The sequence below is a fragment of the Narcine bancroftii genome, chromosome 13 (genome assembly GCF_036971445.1).
Source record: "Narcine bancroftii isolate sNarBan1 chromosome 13, sNarBan1.hap1, whole genome shotgun sequence".
NCBI classification, from domain to species: domain Eukaryota; kingdom Metazoa; phylum Chordata; class Chondrichthyes; order Torpediniformes; family Narcinidae; genus Narcine; species Narcine bancroftii.
Window position 1 is genome coordinate 64,171,809 of NC_091481.1, and position 24,120 is coordinate 64,195,928.

A 24,120-nucleotide genomic window follows, 5' to 3' on the forward strand; every position below is an offset into this window, starting at 1 on the left:
AATACCTGTAGCTCAAAATTTACATTTGCAAGATCTCATCCTGCTTCTGCCTAGGGAAGAACGCTACCTGTGGATTTGAGCACCTTGGGACATTATACGGTTATAGGTGCTAAATAAATGCACACCATTACTGTGGTGGTTGCCTCAAAAAGACCGCAATGAAGGAGGATGTTAAATTTGCATTTGAGTCATTTTTTTAAAAACGTATCTACCAAATACGCAGATGCTCTACTATACTTCAGGTCAGATCTACTTAAAAAAGCTACATGGATTGACTCATGTGTGAACACAGCCTCAGGCTGCACTTCGTTATTGTCACAGTCAATACATCGGAGTCGAACGACAGAGCAAAATCTAGTTTCAACCCAATACGCATGTTGCGGTTAGCAATGGAAACCTTGTTCATGTTGTGCAACAATGGCATAGAACTGTTCCAGCCAGTGTTAATAGCTATTTATGAGGGGAAGTGAAAGTTGTGTAATTGTGCTCTCGACACTTTTAAAATTCTGCTTGGAGGATTCTACGTGCTAGATTTTGAGCAAGCCTGTCCATGGCACAACAGTTCTCCTGGCAAATTACTGTCAACAGCCTGAAAATTATTAGATGTGCTTGCTGCCTCTTTAGAGCGATTTCTTCAATCTCACAAGGGCAAAAGTGTACTGTGCAATTCATTTAAAGAAGCAGCCGTCCAGAACACATGGTTAGCCTTTGCCCACAGCTAGCCTTGAAATCTACCCATTGAGCATTGCTGATGGCCGAATGTTTGGAGAGGTATTGGGGAAAGGGTTATTTAGCCCCAACAAAAATCACACTAGTTCACAAGATCACATGATATTGAAACAGAAGTAGGCCAATCAGCCCATCAAATCTTCTCCACCATTTTATCATGAGTTGATCCATCCTGCCACTCAACCCCACACTCTGGCTTTCTCCCTGTAACCCTTGATGCCCTGACTAATCAAACACCTGTCAATCTCTGACTTAAATATAATTTTGGTCTGAATATTTGGTGAATAGTTATGAACTAAATAGGATCAGGTAAAGTGTATTTATCTGTATTGCATACAAGGCACTGTCTACTAAATGAGTGGGTGGAACTAATAATTATAAATGCAATATGATGTGTGGGGAAACAACTTGCCTATACTGGGCTCAGAAATGATTCTGCAGTTAGCACCTTCAAGAGTAAAGACAATTAATGATGAATTAGTTCAAGATTCCTTTTATTGTGATGTAATAATGCATTAAAAAATGTAACATACAGGATATACTTTAATATTTGACTGTCTTAAGGCATACAGAGCAGCCTTTAGTATTGCCCAGTGCCCCTTACAGTATGAGAGAAAGAGAAGCAAAAGAGGATCCCTTCAGAGGCATGAGTGCTCACGGATTCACCTTCAGTGCTCCCACTGCCCCTGCAACCGCACAGGCTCCGATTCAATTCATTGACAACCTGAGTTCCAGATCAAAACCTCCAACACAATCAGGAAGACTTCGGTGCTCAAGGCCCTTTGGGATCCCTTCTTGCCATCAGCATCCTCTCATCTCTGATACCTGGTTCCCATGATCCAGTCTCCAGCAGACCGCAGCCCATGCAGGGTCTCCTAACCACGAGTCACCAACAACCTGCAATCTGTGTTGGTCCCTCAGCCACTGGGCCCCTCGTTGGTACACTCCCGTGGTCACTGTCTTGTCATCTCCAATGCTTTTCTTGTGGGAGGGTGCTCCCCCATTTCTGGAGCCCTCGGCCAGTCCACTGCTCCCCTGGAGTGGACCTCTCGTGGCCCCTGCTGAGCACAGGCACTGCCATCTTTGGCAATGTCACAACTATAGTGTGACACTGTCTCAGTTGAATCAAAGCACTAGATTCCACACAGAGGTTTTAAGCTTTAATGTTTATCAGCAACAAACATAAAAAATAAATTCATAAATCTATTTACAAATAAATAATTTAAATTATTTTTCATGTTTGGCCTGTTTCCGCAAAATGGTTATATGGTTATGTTTCAGGACTTTAAAATGCCTATGTTAAATTACCTTGCACAAAGCGATAACAAATAAAGTTATATATACTGATTTTATTTTTGAAATTAAACTAATTTTTGGTTGAAAATTTTGACTCAACTTTTGGGAGGTAGCCTTGTTAAAAATATCAGAGTCGCAAAGAATTATGATTAGTTTTAACAAAGTTTTGTTTCTTTGTGGCTCCGAACTACCCAAGTACTCACATCCATTGAGCTAGAATTCCTATTATTAATTTGATGAATGAAGGCTAAATAAATATCTATTAACACCATATCTTAGCTACATGTACTTTTAACTAGTCAGAACAAAAACAATTAAAATAGTCCCTGTGTTATGTGTGTATCCAGTTGATCTTGGCAACTCCTCAGAGAATATTCATCTGACAGCACAATCAATGTTGAATAAAAATAACCACTCTTTTATAAAAGGGTATTAAACTTAATTATAATTCTTTGCAACCCTACTTAAGTTCTGGAAGGAAGAAACTCTTTCAAGATATATCTAGCTACACTGTGTATATTCAAGAGGGAAATGTTTGTGTGTATTTTGGTCAGTATGGTTCATAGTGTAAAAAATAAAAATTAAGAAAAAAAAGATATATCCAGCTGATATTTGAAATGTTTGGAAATACTCAGGAGGCAGGTAAGGAATGTATGGTGATTTATGGCATTTCCAAGGGAATAGATCATTAGCCAAATCTGATCATCAGGTTACCAGGTTCACCACTCTGAAAATCTGCCTGGGCATTTGGCATAACCCCAACCTTAATGGAGCACGAGTTCCTCCCTTCATCAAGGAAATGCTCATGAATCACAGCCAATGTTTTGAACCGTGGGTTTTCTAACACATTTGATGGATTCCATCAGAGAGCTTGGACAGATAGCTTTTTTAAAAAAACCCAGACCCTTGAGCCACTAGCAAAGCTGCAATTGATCACATAGACGTTAGTTTAAAATTTCTACATAACATCTTGCAGCCATTAAAGCAATTCAGGATAACGGAAATGAAGATTTTTTTTTAATGTTCAGAGCTCAAATTATAATTTTACAGAATTTGAATTTGGCAGCTAGGTTTTGTCCATTTCAGTTCCATCTGCTCCTAAACATCAAATTCCTTTAAGCCTTAGCATGTCTGTATCTATAAATTCTTTTTCAACCACAATTTACTAAGGAGCCTTGTATAGGCTAAACCATAGAAAGGAAACAATTGTTAGATGGGCTTGAGAATTAATGATAGTACAATTAAATATTTTGTCTATTTATGGGTAAAGAGGATAAATTAATGTACAATACTAAGAGATAACCTTTCATGGCCAGATGAATACAAAATTGTGGTTTATCATAAATATCCCTGAATCAAACTGTTGCATCAAAATATATAATTTTAGCTAAAATTAGTTTTACCCTTAGAACCAAGTGCACAAAATTCATCTTTGGCCTGGAAAATTAGAACAAAATAAATATAGATGGCTTGGTCTGACCATTGATTTCAGGAACATCTTTCACATTAGTATATCGAAGGCACGTAGCATGACTTCTTTATGAAATTCCGCTTGGGCGTTCACCATATTGTACATGTTGTAGGTTACTCCTTCATCTTCCTCCATGCCAACTATAAGACAAACAGAGCTATTAGTGGCTTAAGATACAAGTCACAGTTCACCACATTCAAAGAATTAACTTTCAATATCAAAAATCCAGCTTAGAATAATATTTATGTCCATCAAATTACCGTTAATGCTTAAAGAGGGGTCATCTCTCTGGTGATAAAAGGACACAGAACCTACAGTGCCTCAAGCATTCCAGTGATACACCCTGACTGTTACTCAATTTCATGAAATTCAAAGCACCTAAAAGCCAGGCTGGATGTTAGAGTGACAGAAGCAATCTCACTGTCATCATGTTCGCCGCTCAGTTCTATTTCATCCACAACATTTTTCTCCGACGTTTTGTATGTTTTTCATTTATATGGAAAGCTGGCAGGAACCTTCCTTAAACAGAACTTAGGCTGCAAATGTTGGCAAGATGTTTGGCCGTCATTGGCCATCAGCATAATTCTGTTCTCACTCGATAGCCAAATCTTACACTTTCCAGATCAGACAACAGATAGCAATCTAAAGCAAGTAGGCTGGCTGATTTATTTGAGAATCTTTATTGACTTAAACAGAACTGCCTGATATTATTTAACTTATTCGAGAGCATGATTAACATGAGGATATTCAGTCATTATGCTGGCTTTATTTCAAAGATCATATATCTTGGCTGTTTACCTGCATTAATTTAACCACTACACACTGTCGGGCTCAGTAATCTTCCCTGTAAATGTCATGAGAAGTTACTGCATGAACAAAAATAATCAACAAAAATCAGCAAGAACAATGGTCACTAATGGCCAGTGAAGTCAGAATAAAAGTTGTTGAAATGCCCTGAATTTAGATGGTTTACAACTGTTTTCTACAGATGCATTCAGTCTCTGTGCCTGGTTTACATATGATGACCAGCTCAAGAAGCCTAGCATGCCATTCATTAAAAACAATTGTTACAAAGTTAGTGGATAAAGAAAGATCCACATGAGAAATGTCAAGAAGACTTTTATCCCCAAGACAGGCTTAGTCACACCATCACTGAAATACATATCGAGAGGGTAATGTCTACAGCAAATGGTGAAGAAACCAACTAAAGAGATAAGCCTACTTGACCACATCCTCTTCCATCTAATCTTCTGCAGATAAATCTGACCATTAAAATATTGGTAAACATGACCACCATTAGTTCTTATAGAGTCAAAGCCCCATCTTCACACCAAAGATACTCCACAATCTGTTGTTTTGCACTACCATTATTCAAAATTAAAAGATTCCAGAAAGAGCTGGCGTCTCAAATCTATGTGGCCCTGTCGTTCCCTACCAGCAGCAGAAATGTGCTCCATTACAATCTACATCTTCGTAATCCAACATGTCTCACTCCAACATTATGATCAAGCCTGGGGAACAACACTTGGTCAATGTGAAGTATAAATAGAGGGCTAAGAGGAAAAATATGGTTTCAACCGTCAGCTCTGTAACAAAGGATTTAACGAATGTACCTGATCCCACAACTAACAAACATGTCAGATCAAATCTCTACAGTTCTGTCATAACCAGTCATGAATCAATAGCAGGTAGAAGAAGAACATTTCCACCCTTAGCAGGTGAGCACCAATGTTAAAGCTTAAGTACCTTCAAACAACCTTGAGTAGTCTGAAATGCTGAATGATTTATCTTGGTTTCCTTGTGAAGTTCCCATCATTGTAAAACAAATCTTCAACCATTTAGTGCATTTTACCTCAGGGCAAGGAATCTACAACACCTCATCTGCAATTCTGTAAGTTTGCGCTGAAAACACTGTTGGAAAATCGCATCAACCAGCACAAGAATTTGTATTCTTCACATTAACAATGCTCCTATTTCTCAAGGGAAAAACCCCAACTCATTTTGGAAGGCCTCTTTTCACAATTTCAAACTAAACCATTCATTTTATATGTACAATAAAAGCAGTGGCATCTGGGATTCAAGCAACTGACAGCCTCAAGCAACCGGCAAAAAAAATTAAAATTAAAATAATAGGTAAAAATACATTTTAAATTGTAAAAGTAAGTTCAGATTCAGATTTATCCTCAACATCCATTGGAGCGCTTTCATCCCTAACGTCGAAGTACTCGAGATGGCAGAGGTCGACAGCATCGAGTCCACGCTGCTGAAGATCCAGCTGCGCTGGATGGGTCACGTCTCCAGAATGGAGGACCATCGCCTTCCCAAGATCGTGTTATATGGCAAGCTCTCCACTGGCCACCGTGACAGAGGTGCACCAAAGAAAAGGTACAAGGACTGCCTAAAGAAATCTCTTGCGCCAGTGGGCTGATATCGCCTCAAACCGTGCATCTTGGCGCCTCACAGTTTGGCGGGCAGCAACCTCCTTTGAAGAAGACCGCAGAGCCCACCTCACTGACAAAAGGCAAAGGAGGAAAAACCCAACACCCAACCCCAACCAACCAATTTTCCCCTGCAACCACTGCAACCGTGTCTGCCTGTCCCGCATCGGACTTGTCAGCCACAAACGAGCCTGCAGCTGACGTGGACTTTTACCCCCTCCATAAATCTTCGTCCGCGAAGCCAAGCCAAAGAAGAAGAAAGACAATAAAAGCAGTGGCATCTGGGATTCAAGCAACTGACAGCCTCAAGCAACCGGCAAAAGAAATTAAAATTAAAATAATAGGTAAAAATACATTTTAAATTGTAAAAGTAAGTTCAGATTCAGATTTATCGTCAGAGTACATACAAGACATCATAAAGATTCTTTTATCCTCCAGGCGCAAGAGAATTACCACTAATTGGTAATGCAAAAAATAAACTGTACACAGCATAAAACATGTAAACAAACTGTAAACAGATAACAAATGTAAAGTTTTATCCTTTTTTTGTAAGTGGGGTTTTTTTTATTTTATTTACAATATTGTTAATTAATTCTTCACTCTTTATTTTGGGGGGAGGGTTGGACTAATTTTAAATTAGATGATTAATGTTGTGTTATAATTATTGGGGGGGTTAATTTGTGTAGTTTAATGATGTAGTATTCTAATTTTTATTAGCTTATTTTTTATTATTTCTTTAAATGTAATTTTTATTTTATTCATGTCATAAAATTTTAAATAAAGTTTAAAAAAAAAGATAACAAATGTAAACAAACTGACCGTACAATATAGAGAACAAAAAGAAAACCAGTGGTGCTCAAGTGAGAGTCCTTAAATGAGTCCCTTTTTGTTGTTCAGGAGTCTGAGGGTGGAGGGGGGGGGGGGGGGGGGGAAGAGAGCAGCTGTTCCCGAACCTGGTGGGTGCGAGTCTTGTGGCACCGACACCTCTTCCCTGAGGGCAGCAGCAGAACAGAGTGTGTCCTGGGTGGTGTGGGTCTTTGACGATTGCTGCTGCTCTTCCGACGGCAGCGTTCTCAGTAGATGTTCTAGATGGTGGGGAGGATTTTTTTCTGTGATGTCCTGGGCTGTGTCCACTACCTTTTGGAGGGCTTTACCCCCAGGGGTATTGGTGTTTCGATACCAGACTGTGATGCAGCTGGTCAGCACTTTCCACCAGACTTCTGTTGAAATTTGTTAGGGTTTATGGTGTCATACCAAACCTATGCAAGGTCCTGAGGAACTAGAGGCACTGACGTGCTTTCATAATGCCATTGGTGCATTTGGTCCAGGATAGCGACTCCCAAGAACATAAATGAGCTCACCCTCTCCATCTCTGATTCCCCGAATGATACTGGATTGTATATTTCTGGCTTTCCTTTCCTGACGTCAACAATAATTTTGGTGACATTGAGTACAAAATTGTTGTTGGTGGACCATTCACCCAAGTTTTCAATCTCCATCCAGTATACTGACTTATCCCCTTCCTTTCTACAACCCACTACTGTGGTATCGTCAGCAAATTTGTAGATTGTTACTGTCGTACAAAGTCACACAGTCATAGGTGTAAAGTGAGTAGAGCAGGGGACTAAGAGCACAGCCCCTTGGTGCTCCAGTACTGATGGAGATTGCACACACACTTATATACAGTGCAAGGTCTTTTAACTTTCTTAGTGTCATATTGGTATATAAAAAATGGAAAATAGTCCAAAGTTGTTGTTTTTTTAGATTCCTTGTGTCATATTTATTTGTACATTCTGTTGTTGCACGACTTGTGGTTGGGCCTTCCCAGCTACATCACAGAAATACCACCGGGGTCCTTTAGAATTTACTGGATGTCAATTGGCATACACTAAAGAGGATCTTACTTGACTCAGGCAGATATTTCTACCACCTTAAAATTCCTTCCTGATATTTAGGGCTATGGATCATTCAGAAATTGAACTGCAAGTTTTTTTTTCCACAGCCATTTTTACTATGCACCCCAAATTCACAGGATGTGCTGAGTGGAAGCACGTTTATAAAAATTAGCTGCAAGGCACAGGCCAGTCAGCCCTCAAACTGGCTCACCAATTCATAAGATCATGGCTGATCCAAATGTAACCTCAGTTATGATATGTGAAGAGATTATGTAAAGTAATTGGATGAATTCTTTCACAGTTATATTCTACCAGAGTGAAATCATTTGAGGACCTTGCCGTTTCTCCTAATATGCACTTTATTAAGCCGATCGTCATAATTGCCATCATATTTTTCAGCTGTTTGTTTTAGGTAGAAGAAAGCTGCGAGCCTGCATTGAAGGGAGCTGGAACTGTCAGAATGCATTAATGTACTGGATAAAACTGGCTATTTTTATTCTCCATTTGTTCGAGGATGGTGTGAGATGACATAGATTCAAGAACAGAACAACATTTCTGAAATTATCCAGGGGGAGAAGCATATCTTTTAATGCAAGATTAATAATCAGCTTTCTTGTAGCTTCATTAATGCTCACCTTCTGGAAGAAACGTAGGGGTGAATATTTTTCTGTGATGGGGTGAGAGGAAGAGGAGGAAATGTTGCTAAATGGCAAAAGAGATTATTTTAGAGGGGGCATGGCTAGTGCAACACTGTTACAGGGCCAGCAACCTGGGTTCAAATCCAGTGCTGTCTGTAAGGAGTTTGTATGTTTTCCCAGTGTCTGCGTGGGTTTCCTCTGGGTGCACTGCTTTTCTCCCATAGTTCAAAACTTAGCTGGACTGTAGGTCAATTTGTAATTGGGCAGCATGGGCTCAAATATGCAAATGCCTTATATCACCCATTCTGAGTTACTGCCCAAATTGTTCAGACTGAGAAACAAGAGGTAAATTACTGATTAGAATGGAAAAAACATCAGAAGGAGAGAAAGACAAAACTACTGAATAAAATTAATATTTTCATGTCACTATTTGCAAAAATTACACTGCATATGAAAGGACTCCTGCAGTTTTGCTCCATTTCATCATTTTTTTATTTCACTGATTTTCCGACTATCAAATGACAGCACAAATAAGTTTTGATTAGAACCCGTTTCAATGTTGTGTTACAAATGTAATTTCTTGGTCTGATCTCCCCATCCCCGTTACTTCAAATTGAAAACCTTTCCAAGAAGAACATTTGATTTGATCGATTTGGCATTTACATTTGTCAGTGTGTGCCTGAGATCATCTGCAATGCTTGTAGCTACAATTATGTCACCACAAGAGGCCATTCTCTGTTATTTGACTAATGATATAACGATATGGTAGCATTCATAACGTTACCTAGAGTTATCAGTACAAGAATGTCAGGCTTTTATGCTCCATATGATCCTGTTTAATTTGACCATATCACACATTTATTTCCTCCTCCACTTATTACATGTCTAACTCCTCCTTAAACAGACCTATGCTGTTCGCTACATCCACCTATTCATGTGGTAGTAAGATTCATTACTCCTTGAGAGAGGATGCTTTGCCTCTATTTACCTCCATTTAAATTAACTACTCAAAATACAAGTAACCCCAGCATTGATGTTGCAAATTTTCGGTCACACAAATCTCCTATTCCCATTCAAGTCCCTTTTTATGAGATGTATTCTTACAGGACGTTTCTCTTTCATATTAAATCATTCTATCAGCTATGACAAAATGACCAACTGCTGTTACTGAACACCACTTGGGAAATGGACAGGGTTCGTGTGAAGGAAGCAACAAATTTTGCCAAATTCTATTATTAGTTACTCAATGCTGTGGGTCAATAAGTTAGATCAATAGGTGGGTAGTCACTAGAAAGTTCATTCTTTGCTCTCTCCAGTCAAAAGAAACATGAACAGGCATTTCTGACAGTTTCTCTGACACACAATGCTTTTGGATTAGGAAAGGGTTGAGGAAGTGGGATATCCGGGAAAGGATGAGATTCAAGGATCTGGGTTTATGAGAAAGGTAGTGTAGATTGGGAGATATTGGATGAAAACATGGTGACTCAGTGAAGTGGATAATCATATAATCATTCCTGATTTGCACTTTGGCCACTGGGCAGCACAAAATGAATCCAAATGAAAAAAAAAACTGCAGATGTTGCAAATCTGAAATAAAAACAGAAAATGCAGGAATCATTTAATAGGTTAAGCAGCATCTGTGCAAAAATGCTGTTTAACCTGTAATTCACCGACTGCCACAATCGTTTCACAGCAGATAAAATCTTACTGGCTCGCCACTCAGCCCAGGATCACCTCAACAACAGCAATGCATGCATTAGGCTGCTCGTCATTTATTACAGTTCAGATTTCTACAGCATTGTCTCTTCAGTACTGGTCAGCAAGCTTCAAAATCTGGTCCTCCGCACTTCCCTCTGTAACTGGATTAGCTAATTGAGTGGTGTCACAACAACCTTACACTCAACATTAGCAAAACTAAGAAAATGGTTACGCATTTCAGGAATGGGAAAGCAAGAGAACACAAACCAGTCCTCAGAGGGTCAGCAGTGGAGAGCGTAAGGAACTTCAAATTCCAAGATTCAAAATTCAAGAATCAATTTACTGTCATGCAATAAACGGTGTCCTATAACACGAAATTGCCTTTTCTCTCCTGTAAGGCACAGATATGCCATCAGCAGAAACTGCCCAAAGCGTTGCTTGCAGTCAGAGAAAGAGAAGCAAGAGCTAGGTGTCTGTGAATTCACCTCCAGCACTCCCACACCCTCTACTGCCAAACCATAGGTAACCCAAGCTCCACATCAGAACCTCCGATATGTTTAGTAACCCTCCAGCGTCCTCGGCACCCTCTCACATCCCAGTTCCGAAACCTGGTAACCCTTCAGCTAGTTTTGAACCAGTCTCCAGCAGTCTGCAGCCTTGTGCAATTCCCTCAACTGCAGTTGCCAGCAGCCCACGCTGATCCTCGCCTTGTGTCGCTAACAGCCTGCCACCTGTGCATTCCTGTGCTGTGGTCACCGTCCCATGGGTCATCTCCTCTGCTTCTCCTTCTCAGATGGAGCATGGTCTCTCTGTTCCTCTGCTTCCCCGGAGTCTGTAACCCCCCCAAGGCTGCTGCTGCTCATAGGTGCCCCCACCTTGGGGGTCACGGTCGGCTCCAGTTTAAAGCCTGTATGGAGCTGATGCCAGTCAGACTGGGTATTTGGACCCTGTAGTAGCGCTGTGTCTCCGCTTCCCGCACCAGTGGCAGTCCTGCTGTTACAGCAGCTCCACCATTTCAACACCCCTGAAGATCTATCCTGGGGCCTTCATATCAATGCAATCATGAAGGCGGCCCACCAGTGGCTACATTTCTTTAGGAGTATGTCACCAAAGGCTCTCGGAAATTTCTCCAGGTACCATGGAGATCATTCTGACTGGTTGCATCACTGTCTGTTATGGAGGTACCAATGGAAAGGACAGGAAAAGACTACAGAGGGTTGTGAACTCAGCAAGCGCTATCATGGGCATTAAGGACATCTACAAGCAGTATCTCAATAAAGCAGCCTCCATCATCAAGGACCATCACCAACCAGGCCATGCCCTTTTCCCACTGCTACCATCAGGAAGGTACAGCAGCCTGAAGATGCACACCCTATGTTACAAAAACAGCTCCTGCCGTCAGATTTCTGAATGGACAATAAACCTATAGACGTTACATCACTTTTTTCTCTCTTTTTTTAAAAAAAACTAATTACTTATATTTAAATATTGTATTCATGAAGCTGTAATTTATAGCAAATTTTGCACGGGTAATGCATAGTACTAACACCACAAAACAAATTTCATGACCATTAAACCCGATTCAGCGTTAACACTTCAGATTGAAGACCCATTGTAATTGACATCCCTAAGCTAACGCTGCACACCTGCCTCCCTGTCCACATGAACCTAATTATCTCTACCGAGAGTCTGAAATTTAAAATCTGGTTGGTTTTTTTTGAACTCCTTACAGAAGTGATATCAAAAACTGATGAAATCCAAAAAAGGATTTTACTAATATAGTTACCACAGAAAAGAACTTTAATTCCGTAGAGGGACCAATGGAGCCGATATTATTTGGAGAATACAGAAGATTTAGCAGAGATTTTCTGAAAGGAATTTTGATGAAGTAAGACTGTACCTGCAAGAAGGGTTGCTAATCAAAGGACTTGGGGAGATACAAATAAGTAATGTGATCATGTAAATTTTGATATGGTTATAAAATACTGGAAGGTGATTTATTAGGAACTTTCAAGACAGTACTGGATAAATAATTATAAAATATGACAATAGGAAAAGAGCAGGAGTAATTGGCTTGTTCACTCCAAAAGTTGGCACAGATTTGCTTCTGTGATGTGAGATTTAAAAAATGGTTCTACATTATCTGACAGATCACTGGGCTGGATAAAGGCGGGCAGGAAAAATACAGGTAATCCAGCAGATTTGTATGTTATACATTTCTAACATCTTCACAAAACCAGATCTAACCTCAGTAAACAAGTGAGTGAATTTTCTTGTGTGCTGCACAGTTGCATTTGAAAGCCATACTGCTAAGGGAATTCAAGCAGGACATCAAAATAAGCATTTCTTGAGCCAAACAAGTGGCCACAAGTGAGTATCTAGAAAAATGCAGGCAAGATTAATACGTTTTTGTATTAGATTCTGAATATTGATCATTTTGCTTCTTTAGTAAAGATGCTTCATAAGTGCAAACAATTATGATTTTACTCATGACCAATGTTCATGAAGTATTGTCTTTGTCAGAAGCAATCACTAAACATCAGTGCAAAATGAAAACCTCACCCATCCCCCCCCCCCCCCCCCCCCCCTTACCTATCTTGAATCATCCGTGATTGAAATAAATCCAGGTTAATTAAATATACTCACTGAACATTAATGATTCAATCATGTCCACGGTAACTCGAGCAAACACCTTCTCGATGGTCTGTAGAAAATTCCACCTGCTTTCACTACAGGTTATTACTTTGCAAATTCTGTGAACCATTTTCACAGTCCAATCCATGCAGTATCCATCCTTCTCACATACCTACACCCAAAACGAAAAAGATTGCTGGATTGATATCTTCTTACAAGCACCGACACTATTCTGTTAGAGATTAATCTGAGCAAGTTCTGATTAAGATGTCCTTGAGCTTAAAAGCTATGATTATTTTTTCTTTTCATAACTCCCATTAGTTGGCTTGATCTTTCATTTTGTTTTTAGTCCAGTCTTGTGGTCTCTCTAAGATTAACTGCCAATTTTATTGATTTTGAAGCGTTCTGAACTGTGCCCTCATTACAGTAAAAGAAAACTGTAGTCTTCCTAGCAGCAACAAAAGCACATTTTCATCCCACTAATTCAAATCGCACCCTAATTCAAGGGTTAGTTGTGGATTATTCTTTAGATTTCAGATTATCGTCAGATTACATGACCTCACGAGATTCTTTTTCCTGCGAGCAGGGCAATGCAAACAAAAAATTGTACTCAACGTACCCATGTAAATAAATAATGTAAACAAGTTGACTGTGCAATAGTGAAAAAAAGTCAATAAAGTCCAAAAGTGAGAGTCCTGAAATGAGTCCCTGATTGAGTTTATTGTTGAGGGGTCTGATGGTGGAGGGGGATCAGCTGTTCCTGAACCTGGTGGTGCGAGTCTCGTGGCACCGATACAGCAGTGAGAACAGAAGCGTGTGCTGGGTGTTGTGGATCCTTGATGATCGCTGCTGCTCTCCGACAGCGGCGTTCCTTGTAGATGTTCTCGATGGTGGGGATGGTTTTGCCTCTGATGTTCTGGACTGGCTTTACATTCAGAGGGCATTGGTGTCCCTAGACCAGACTGTGATGCAGCTGATCAGCACAACTTTCCATCACTAATCTGTGAAATTTGCCCAAGTTTCCAATGTCATGCCAAACCTCCACAAACTCCTGAGGAAGTAGAGTGATTCTTAACACAGAGAGTCTCTAGTTTATCCTATTTAAAATGCTGAACATCAATCTTGTGTCAAACTTATTTTTCATAATCTCCCTTTTCAGTAACTAGATCCGTTTTCCACCCTAGACTGCTCTCAACTCACAACTTTCTTTTCAAGGCCCTTAATAAAGATTCAAATATTGAAAAACACCTGCAAGTGTGGTAGCTTGAAGATACCCAAACACGAGACGTGCTTTCTCCCAGGGTGATACCATGTGATTCAGTGTTCTTTCTACTCACCAAAGACAAGAACACAATGAGTGTGGCAAGTTCATTGAGCCTTCCATTTACAGCTTTATTGGCCAGGAATGTAAAGCACATGTTGTTTCCACAACAGATCAGAAGTCGAGCACAGTTCTCTTGGAGCCATTCTTGGGGAAACCCTGGAATAAACAGATAACACTCCTTAAATTCTTCTACCATATGTATTTGTGTAGTAATGCAATAGTTGAATTCACACCCCCCCCCTCCCATTTTTGGCCTCAACCACCCACGTATCCAAGTTCCCGACACCCCAACCGAAGACCCTCACCCCAGTTTCCCACCCACCAGAGCTCCTGACACCCCAGCCACGCTCTCTCCTAGGCCCCAGCCACCCTCCCATCTCATCCCATCGATCCTGGCTGGCCGCCCGCTCATCCAAGCTCACGATGCCTTGAATGAAGACTTACCACCCAGTCCAGGTCAGCTTTAAACAACACAGGTACTTACCATGGTCAATAGTGGCACCCCCCCCCCCCCACAAATTTGACCCAAAAAATTGGTCCCCAAAACTCTACTATTACACAAGTATATACAGTGATTTTCAAGTAGTGTTTATTTGTTGTTCATACCATAAACTTAGCAGCGTACAGCGAAAACGAGATAGCATTGCTCCAGACCAAAACTGTACCATCTCAGAATTAAATTTTGTGAAATTTAGCCCCTCAAATATATGACCCATGTAAAAGTCAACCTTCCCCAAATATGACCCGAAAACTTAGTCCAAAAAACTTTACTACATGACTACATAGAGTAAACTCTCCTGCTTCCTTTGAGCCAAGGCATAAACTCGAAGAACATGATCAACCGACTATCAATAAGATGCTCTCAAGCTCACTTCCACATACTGTTCATTCACTTTACTTCCCATCAGTAATGATTAATTTTCAAGGTTTCTTTACAACTGGAATCTATTTTAGCTTCCAGCTCAGGGGCCCGTGGCACCAAATTTCACCCATGTGACCAATTAACTTACTAATCCAAACATCTTTGGAACATGTGAAGAAACTGGAGCACCCAAAGGAAACCCTTGCAGTCATGGGGAGAAAGTATAAACTTCTTACAGACAGTGGTGATCTAAAATCCAGGTCACTGCCCTGGAATAACATTGTAGTATCTGCTATGCCAACTGTATCACCACTCTTCTGAATTTTTTTTTAAACCCTCGACTCATCCATTTGTATATATCTTCCTACATTTCATGTCACCCTTGTTCATTTTCAAACAAGGTAGGGAGTCATTCTTTCCTAGGACCCCAAAAATGTGGAACTCAGTGTTTTACTCATTTATAATGCTTTACTGTCTTTGAGAATTGTAAAACAGCTGTTACCTGCTAATTCTTCTAACAAGGTAAAAGTGTCATCAGCTGTCCATTCCTTGGCATTTTCATGGAGCAACCTAATTGCTACAGCAAGACCCTTTATACTCTCCTCATTTGCAGGTATCTGGGTCATGTAATGCCAATGGATTTGACCTGAACATTTTGAAAATATGCAAACAATATTTTGTATTCGTAAAGCATTTTAAAAGCAATGCACATCACAAACTGTTTAAAAAAAAACATAATAACAGGAGTAGCCATTTGATCTTTCACCTCATTTTCAAAAATTTGTTTTATCAATGGCCATTAGATTCTTGAACCTTAGCACCTTAATCATAAACTAACCCAGCATCACAAAAAGACCTATCTGGACTAATGAAGCACCACTTTTTTTTACACTACTGTAACTGAATATTTATTATCTATTTATCTTTTAGATATTTGATGTTGTAACTAGCAGAACAGACAAGGATGAATTGGACGTTCAAAAGTCTTTCAATAGGAACCACATAATAGATTATTAACTTAAAAGAGACATACAGTATTGGGGAGTACAGAATCATGTGAATTGAAGATTGGTTAACAGATAGAAAACAGTTGAAATAAAAACAGTTGAAATATTTGCTTGAGAGTCTGTAACCAGTGTGGTTCTGCAAGGATGAATGCTGGAGCCCAAGCTGTTCAATCTGTATCAAATGAGAAGAGATAATCCAGTGCAACATGTTTGATAATGCTAATGAGGTTATTGTCATTCACACAGTACAATGTTAATTTTCACTAAAATTCTTACTTGCTGCAGCTTTTTTTACACTACCAATAAGTAGATATTCTTCCTGGCCTGCAGGGAAAAAAAATCTCAGGGTTGTAAATGATGTCATATATGTACTCTGACAATAAATTGGAACTTGGAAACAAGTATTATGTTAAAAAGAACAACAACAGTTTCCAAGAAATTAACCTACAAAAAAAATAAGGGTAGGTAGATAGTAAATATTTGGTTACACTTGCTTCTCTTTTGCACAAATTTATTTTTAATGTAATTTAGAGCAATATTTGCCCCTGTAATGCTGCCACAAAAAAACGAATTTCGTGACATACTGATGACATTAAATTCTGATTCTGGTAAGGGGAGATTCAAGAGTCTGATAGCTATTGGATATTGCTCTTACACCTAGAGGTGCTGGACTTCAGGCTTCTGTACTTTCCTCCTTTAGGTAACAGCAAGAAGAGATTGTGATTAAGGGTGATGAGGTTCGTGATAACGTTGCCTGTCTTCCTGATAACCTGCTCAACATATTTGTTAAATTTCAGTATATGATGACACCCAGGTCCTTCCAACACCTGAGCTACAATGTACCATCATTTTAAAAAATACTTTGCTCAGATGATTCTCATTTTCCCTATTATACTTAGTCTGTTTCTATCCACCTGAACACCCTCCGCACCCTCCTCGCAACTCGACCTGGAAAACAACTATTGTGTATACAAGAGCATGACCAATATGATGAAGCTGTATCTCAGCATGGATATGAATTTTCAAACGGGAAGAAGAAAAAATTGGAAGAGACATTGGTTAAATTTTAAAATAACAATTCTTTCTGGTATAGTACTACAGATAATGTCCATTTTCTGAAATCTGAATGTTTTGGTACACACTTGGTCCAAAATGGAATATGTTGTTGGTTTACTTAATGATTTATTAACCAAACGTATTGTACAAATTCTCATGAATGATGCAGTAAAAGGTTGCTCCAGAGTCAGTTACATCAAAAAATAGTTGAGAACCATATTATTAAAACGTACATTAAATTGCAAAGTATTCTAAGCCTACTCTTACCATCATTAATGGACATAGGCCCATAGAGCAAGTACAGCAGTCTAGCTTGGTTTACCATCGGCCAAGGTTTTAGGATACGAGTCAACCAGAAAGCTAGATCACACTGATGCTCCCAGTGATCTAATAGAATCCGTCGGTAAAACATACGAATCTGTAACTCCAGCTTTTTAGTCGCACCTAATTCGAGAAGAGTAGATTTTAAAATTGCATGAAACCTAAAACCACGATGAATAGCTTATAGGATTCAAATCACCAGAATAGGGATTTACTTTATGTGATAGCTCCATATGGATTTTGTTTTGTTGGACAGAATACGGGGTTGGGAATGGGAGCTAAAGGAACAAAAAAAAATACAGAAGGTATAACAATTTATTCTAGAAGGTAAAAATTAAGTTCCTCTCCTTTCACTCACAACCAAATTTAGCACTGGCCTTTTGGACCTCATTTTGAAGTCCAAGTCAGAGCAAAGGATTAGGCATCATCTGCATGAAGTGTGATGTTTTAATGCAAAAATGAATTAATTAATTACACAAATCTTAGATTTTAAAAGTATATAAATTGCAGGAGACAGGAGGAGGGAAAAACTGGATACAGGTTCCATAATTTATATATTTTGATAAGAAGAAAACTTAAAACTTGTTGGTAAAACTAATAAATCTGATGAGACTAAAAATTGTAAATGGTAACAAGTTATCAGGTATCATCAATGAATGATTACACTTAGAGAGACAGGAGTATGCAGAAACACTGAGCATGCAGAAACATCCTTCAAAAATGCCAAAAAAAAACAATAAATACGTGGTTACGTATGATACAATATAACTGGATACACAGGCTATATATTACACCTCAAAAGTTAAATAAATGGGACCCAACAGTATCTGACAGATGTTTTCGCTGTAAAAAGGAAACGGGAACAACAATTCATGCAATCTGGACATGTGAGAAAGTGAAAAAATTTTGGGAAGATCTAAACCAGATATTAAATAAAATCACAAAAAGCAATATACCAAAAAACCCAGAGATCTTCCTCCTAAGTAATATAAAAAACAAAGAATTTGGACTTGATTTGGATGGTGCACAAAAATGATTTGTTAGGATAGCCCTAGCTGTAGCAAAAAAATGTATTATGTCAGCCTGGAAATTAGAAGATAACTTGAGAATACAACAATGGTATATAGAAATGAATAAATGTATTCCATTAGAAAAAATAACATATAATTTAAGAAATAATATTACAAAATTTGAACAAATATGGGAGCCATACATGAAACACAATAGAGAAAACCTACCGGGGACATCTACCACCTAAAATGACAGAAGGAGAAGGGAATGAAAAGAATTGGCTCAGTGGAATTTCTTGTTTATTTTTATTGAGTGACAACATTGTTTGACGGGTTTAATGTATCTTAGAATCTGTACTTTAAATGAATGGGAGGGGAGGTAGGGAGGGTGGGATGGGAAGGGGGGGGGAGAAAACGACACTGTATATATTTGAAAAGGAAAATGTATGTATCTTGATTAATGTGGTTTATAGTGTGAAAAATAAAAAAATTTAATAAAAAGAAAAATGCCAAAAAAAAGATCTAAGAGCCCACATGCAGGAGATCACCAAAGATTTCTTTTGGAAATTAAAAAGAATAAAACAGTGCCACATCAAAATGCATACAAAATAATACTATGAAACACAGATACAGATTCTTGAATCTGGGGTTATAAATGTATAATGTACTAAACATGTTTATGCCCTTGTCATTCAAGATTCCTTTATTTTCATGTAATAATACAGAATATGTAATATTACACAAAATTCCCTTTTGTCTGCTATAAGGCACACAAAGAGTTGCCTGGCATCACTAATAGTACGAGAGAAAGAGAAGCAGAACAGAACTCCTTCAGTCACTGAGTGTCCATGCATTCACCTCCAGCGCTCCCGCAGCTTCTGCAGCCGCACAGACTCCTGATGGTTCCATCGGCAACCCAAGCTCCAGATCCAAAGCTCCAGTATGATCAGAAAGCCTTCAACCTTTTGGAAGCCCTTCTCGCCCTCAGCATCCTTTCAAATCCTGGCTCTGATACCTGGTTCCCATGAACCAGTCTCTAGTAACCCGCAGCTTGTGCAGGTCCCCCGACAGCAAACCTGGGTGGGTCCCTTTGCATTTGAACCCCTCGCTGGGCCACTGTTATCATCAATGTCCTGTAAGGTCATCTCCTCTGCTTCTCCTTCTCAACAGGAGGTATTCTTCACATTTTTGATGCCCTTTGCTGGTTTGCTGCTCCCTGGAGACTGCAACCATTTGTTGCACCGCCATTTTGGGCACAGATCTCCGAGGTTGCATGATTTTACTTACGAACACCGTTGGCTCCTTTAACAGGTTGTTTAAAGCCTGTTTACGGAGCCGGCATTAGGACCTGGCAATTGAATCCTTCAGAGCAACGTTGTGTTTCCGCTCTCCGCAATCTGTACCATACAAACATGAGTCTCGCCACTGTTCTAAAGAACACTATTTCTCAACTTGAGTTATTCTAATCATTTTTATTCTCTATCTAAAAGGACCTTACAGAACTTTAAACTTTTGTCATTTGACAAAATAAATGTATTTTCCATTATACCTCAGCAGCCTCTGGTGGCAAGATTAAGCACTGCATCTGAAAAATTAATTCAAGTGGGCTAAGCCCAAGCTGGCTTATCATTCATTGATTTTTTTTATATAACCAGTTTATTTTCAGATCCTTTGTTTTATATTAAGTAATCAAATCAAATCAGAGGTGATGCTCCTTTTAAAAAGTTTAAAATGAAATTATATGAAATATTTTACTTCAGAACCCTTACAATGAATCTCATTTAATTTAAAACTCTGTAACAAAGAGCCTCGCTAATGAATTGATTTGCCATTGCTTCATGTTAAATAGTTACAAGAGATTATGGATGGAATTCAATATTCCTGTTTTTTTCAAAGCTGATGTCCCATGATGGTGCCAGCCACGCCATAAAACAATCATTTTCCATGTATTAATATTGCATGTAAGTGTATGCAAGTTATTCCAGTATATTTAAACTTGGACATACAGAATGGTAACAGACCCTTTCAGCCCTTGAGCCCGTGCCGCCCAAATACACCCAATTGACCTACAACCCGGTGCATTTTGAAGAGTGGGAGGAAACCGAAGCACCCTGAGGAAATCCATGCAGATGGGGGAGAACATCCAAACTCCTTACAGACAGCACCAGATTTAAACCTCAGTCACTAACCAAGTATGCTCACTGTGCTGCCCCAAGTCACCGGAAAACTGGAGGTACTAACAATTTACGGTTTTCTCTCTCTGCAATCTAGTAATGATGAAGTCAATTGCTCGATCAACTGCAGATCAGTTCTTTCAGTACACAGGAGAAACCTGGAACTTCCTGGTTGGTGAGGCTTAGAATTATACCAAGATTTCACAGATGCACTGATTCATCACTGTCTGTGCAGATTATTTTTTAGTTAAATAATGATAACTTCACTGGAGCTAGTGGCTGCAAAGAGTTGCTGATCCAGCAGGGCTTGGGTGTTGAACCAATACACAAGAATTGGAATGTCATGTGCAATGAAGTGGATTACCGTCAATGGCCATATATTCAAATATTTCATTAAATGTCTATATCAATGTTAAGGTTCAGTCACTTTTCCCCTTGAACCATCCATTGATTAAGCAGCAGCTAAATTGCTTTATCAATCTTAGTGTGTGCTGAGTTTTCCTATCATAATTTTACTGCTTGACCATGTCTGCTTCACAATGGTGGATTGTTACCCGGTCGACTGCACACCACACTTTGCATCTTTCGAGGCAGGTTTGCACTTTCATTCAGAAAGTTGAACACACGATGACATTCCAGCTCATCCCAGCCTGCTATAAGAGTCTGCAAGAAGGGGGCAAGAAAATATCTATTGTAAGGCAAAAGCAAAATGTACACCGCCTATAACATTAACCATAGAAATCCACAGCAGAGATGGAGGCCATACAGTCCATTCCAGACAAACTTTTTTCCAAAAAATAAACTGTATTTACAATAAAAAAAATGCTCAAAGGGATATAGTGCAAAGTCTTTTCACATTGTTAGTGTCAAATTCAGAAATATATTTTGTATCTGTACATTGTAGTGATAACTGTTATTTATACTAGATTACAGCATTGTTACTAATGTGGTTCTCCCGCTTCAGTTAGTTGAGGGGCTTCCCCCCATCTCCAAGTGCTGGGAGGATCCTAGACTAGCGCTTCCCCTCAAAGCCTTTGTGTTAGCTGCACCAGGCTTCAGTGTTTCCTTCAGCTCAGTTCTGCAGCCTGGAATATGCTAGTCCTCACTGATATTTCACCATACTGGAAGACCAACAAGTTTCAGGCAGAACAAAGAGTTTCAGCAGACTAAGGAGTTCACCAAGTTAACTACCTCTAAGCAGCATTGGATGTCTAACTCTGCGTGCATCCCCTGTTGCTGAAGATGAGCCATCACAAGGACCCTTGCATCCTTCTCCACGCACTTTTAGCAAATCCACAGTCTGCAAAGACACGAGCAACTGTTTCCTCCCCATCACAATCATCTTGAGGGCCACATGTGCTAGGGTGATATTTTGGTCATATGGAAAGAATCTGATTGGGTGAGCCCTTCTCACTGCCAACCAGATCAGGTACTAGCAATGAGGCATTCTCCCAGATGATCTGAACAGTCTGTCAGGGAACCAACCCAAGAATCCATCAAGATCTTATTCCTCAGTGTCTGTAGAATTTTCCGTGCAGACCACTGCCTGATGGACTTGTGGTTAAAGGTGTTTGTCTAGAAAATATTTTTCACCAAGAATAAGTAATATGGCAATGTCCACTGACTGGGACATTGCATGGCAACAGAGTCTGGCCCATCCTTTTGCAACACTAGTGACAGGAAGAACCTCAGCACTTGGAGCACATCCTGATGCAGCCACAGGTAAAGGTGGATATCAGGATACAGGCCACATTGGGTAGCCCTTGCTCCTGTTGACAAATGACTTGTACATAGCCACCTATTGGTCCCGTTCATTCTGGATACCCAGATGAACTGGAAACAGCTCGAGTGACTGCCAGGGTGGCAGTGTGCAGAATGGACCACACAAAGTTTAACATTTCACACCATTGACCAGGTTCTTCCCCATTATTGAGAGGAAATGCTGCTCCCACAGTCTCAACTTCTGGCAGACCGTCACCATCTGTGCCAACCATTTTTTGTTACATGCCTCAGCCCCTCCAAACCAGGTTTGCAGCACTGTCAGGAAGTTGGACCTAACTGTGAAGGGAATGGCAGATTGGTGAGACCAGTTACAAGAGCATTGCCTCGCTCTTCTTTTCATTAACTCTGGCACCTGACGCCAACTCAAACTGGCCACAGATGCTGATCAGTCTACGGACCAACCATGTGTCTAGACAGAAGTTGGCGACATCCTCCATGTACAGGGAGGTTTTAACCTGGCTGCCTCCACTGCCTGGCAACATCACCCCTAATGCCCCCATTCATTTAGCAGAAAGTTCTATGCAGAACACAAGCATAACAGGAGAGTGTGGGCAACCTCCTGACTCCAGATTTGATGGGGAAGCTACGTGTCTCCCACAACTTTGATTTGAACTGCACTACGGAGGAGTTTAATCCAATTTCTGATTCCTGCCCTAAATATTATCTGCCAAAGTTATTCCCACTACCCAACCTTTGGTTGTAATCTAGAGTACATAATCACTTTTTAAATATGATGAGAATTTCTGTCTCAACTACCCATTCAGGTAAGTAAACTCCAGACTCTTGAAAATTTAATCTCAACCCCTCTGTAAATATCAGAGGGGATCAATAGGAGCTGGTCGTATGATTCTCCAATTTTACTTTCCAATCAGATTCTCCTTATATGCTGCTATAGGGTTAAGAGGTCACTGACAAATACTGCCCAAATTCAGAACTAGAAGGACATACTTGGGTAAGGGAAAAGATATTGGTTGAGAATTCACTTCTGGTTGTTCATGCTAACCACATACTAACTGTACTGGTAGCTCAATGTACTCAACACATGGGCGTATCTGGGTGACATGGTCTCGTAAGCCAGAAGTGCTTGCTACCATGCTGTATCTCTTAATTAAATAAAAGATAACATATTCTGAAAGTGCAAAGGTAACTTCAGCTGATGCTGATCATCTAGCATGAGTTTGATTTTAATTTTTTAACAATTTTAATTTGGAGATGCAGCACAGTAACTGGACCTCCAGGCCCATGAGCTCATGCCATCCAAATACATCCCAGTGACCAATCAACTTACTAACCCCATACATCTTTGGAACATAGGAAGAAACCAGATAATGCAAAGGAAACCAAAGTGATTACAGACAGTGATGGATTCGAAGCTAGGTCGCTTGAGCTGTGTTAAACTCTAAGGAATAAAGGTGTTTTTTTTTCCATTATTAAATTATACTGACCAAGATACGTTGCCAGAAATGATGCCGTAATCTAGTCAGGTTTTTTTTTCAGATTTATTGTCAGAGTACATACATGAGATTACATACAACCCTGAGTCCATTTATAATAATAATGACCTACATACTGATTGATGCAAATTCAAACAAAAATGAAATCATTCTAATAATGCATTTCTCATACTTTAAGGACAATTTTGAGCAGCTTCATTGCATATAAACCTAGGTTATTACCATGAGAGGAAACAGTAATAGGATAGTAGGACTCTCACAGTAACTAGTAAAAACACACAGAAATGCTGGAGGAACTCAGCTGGTCTCGCTGAGTTACCTCTCGCTAGGA

General features: G+C 39.6%; 1 protein-coding gene across 3 annotated transcripts in view; it reads right to left on the minus strand.

Moving 5' to 3' along the window:
- Positions 1-1,206: 1,206 nt before the first annotated feature.
- Positions 1,207-24,120, minus strand: part of LOC138748124 (F-box only protein 47-like) — a 40,658-nt gene continuing 17,744 nt past the window's right edge. For 2 of the 3 annotated variants that reach the window (XM_069907828.1, XM_069907827.1), the window contains 6 exons: positions 21,108-21,216; positions 17,316-17,492; positions 15,488-15,631; positions 14,137-14,279; positions 12,812-12,971; positions 1,207-3,636 (listed from right to left, as the gene is read on the minus strand). In XM_069907828.1, coding sequence (XP_069763929.1) covers positions 3,527-3,636; positions 12,812-12,971; positions 14,137-14,279; positions 15,488-15,631; positions 17,316-17,492; positions 21,108-21,216 — 843 coding nt within the window. In that variant the 3' untranslated portion in view covers positions 1,207-3,526. The remainder of the gene's footprint in view (positions 3,637-12,811; positions 12,972-14,136; positions 14,280-15,487; positions 15,632-17,315; positions 17,493-21,107; positions 21,217-24,120) is intronic. The other variant, XM_069907829.1, reaches the window with a different exon arrangement.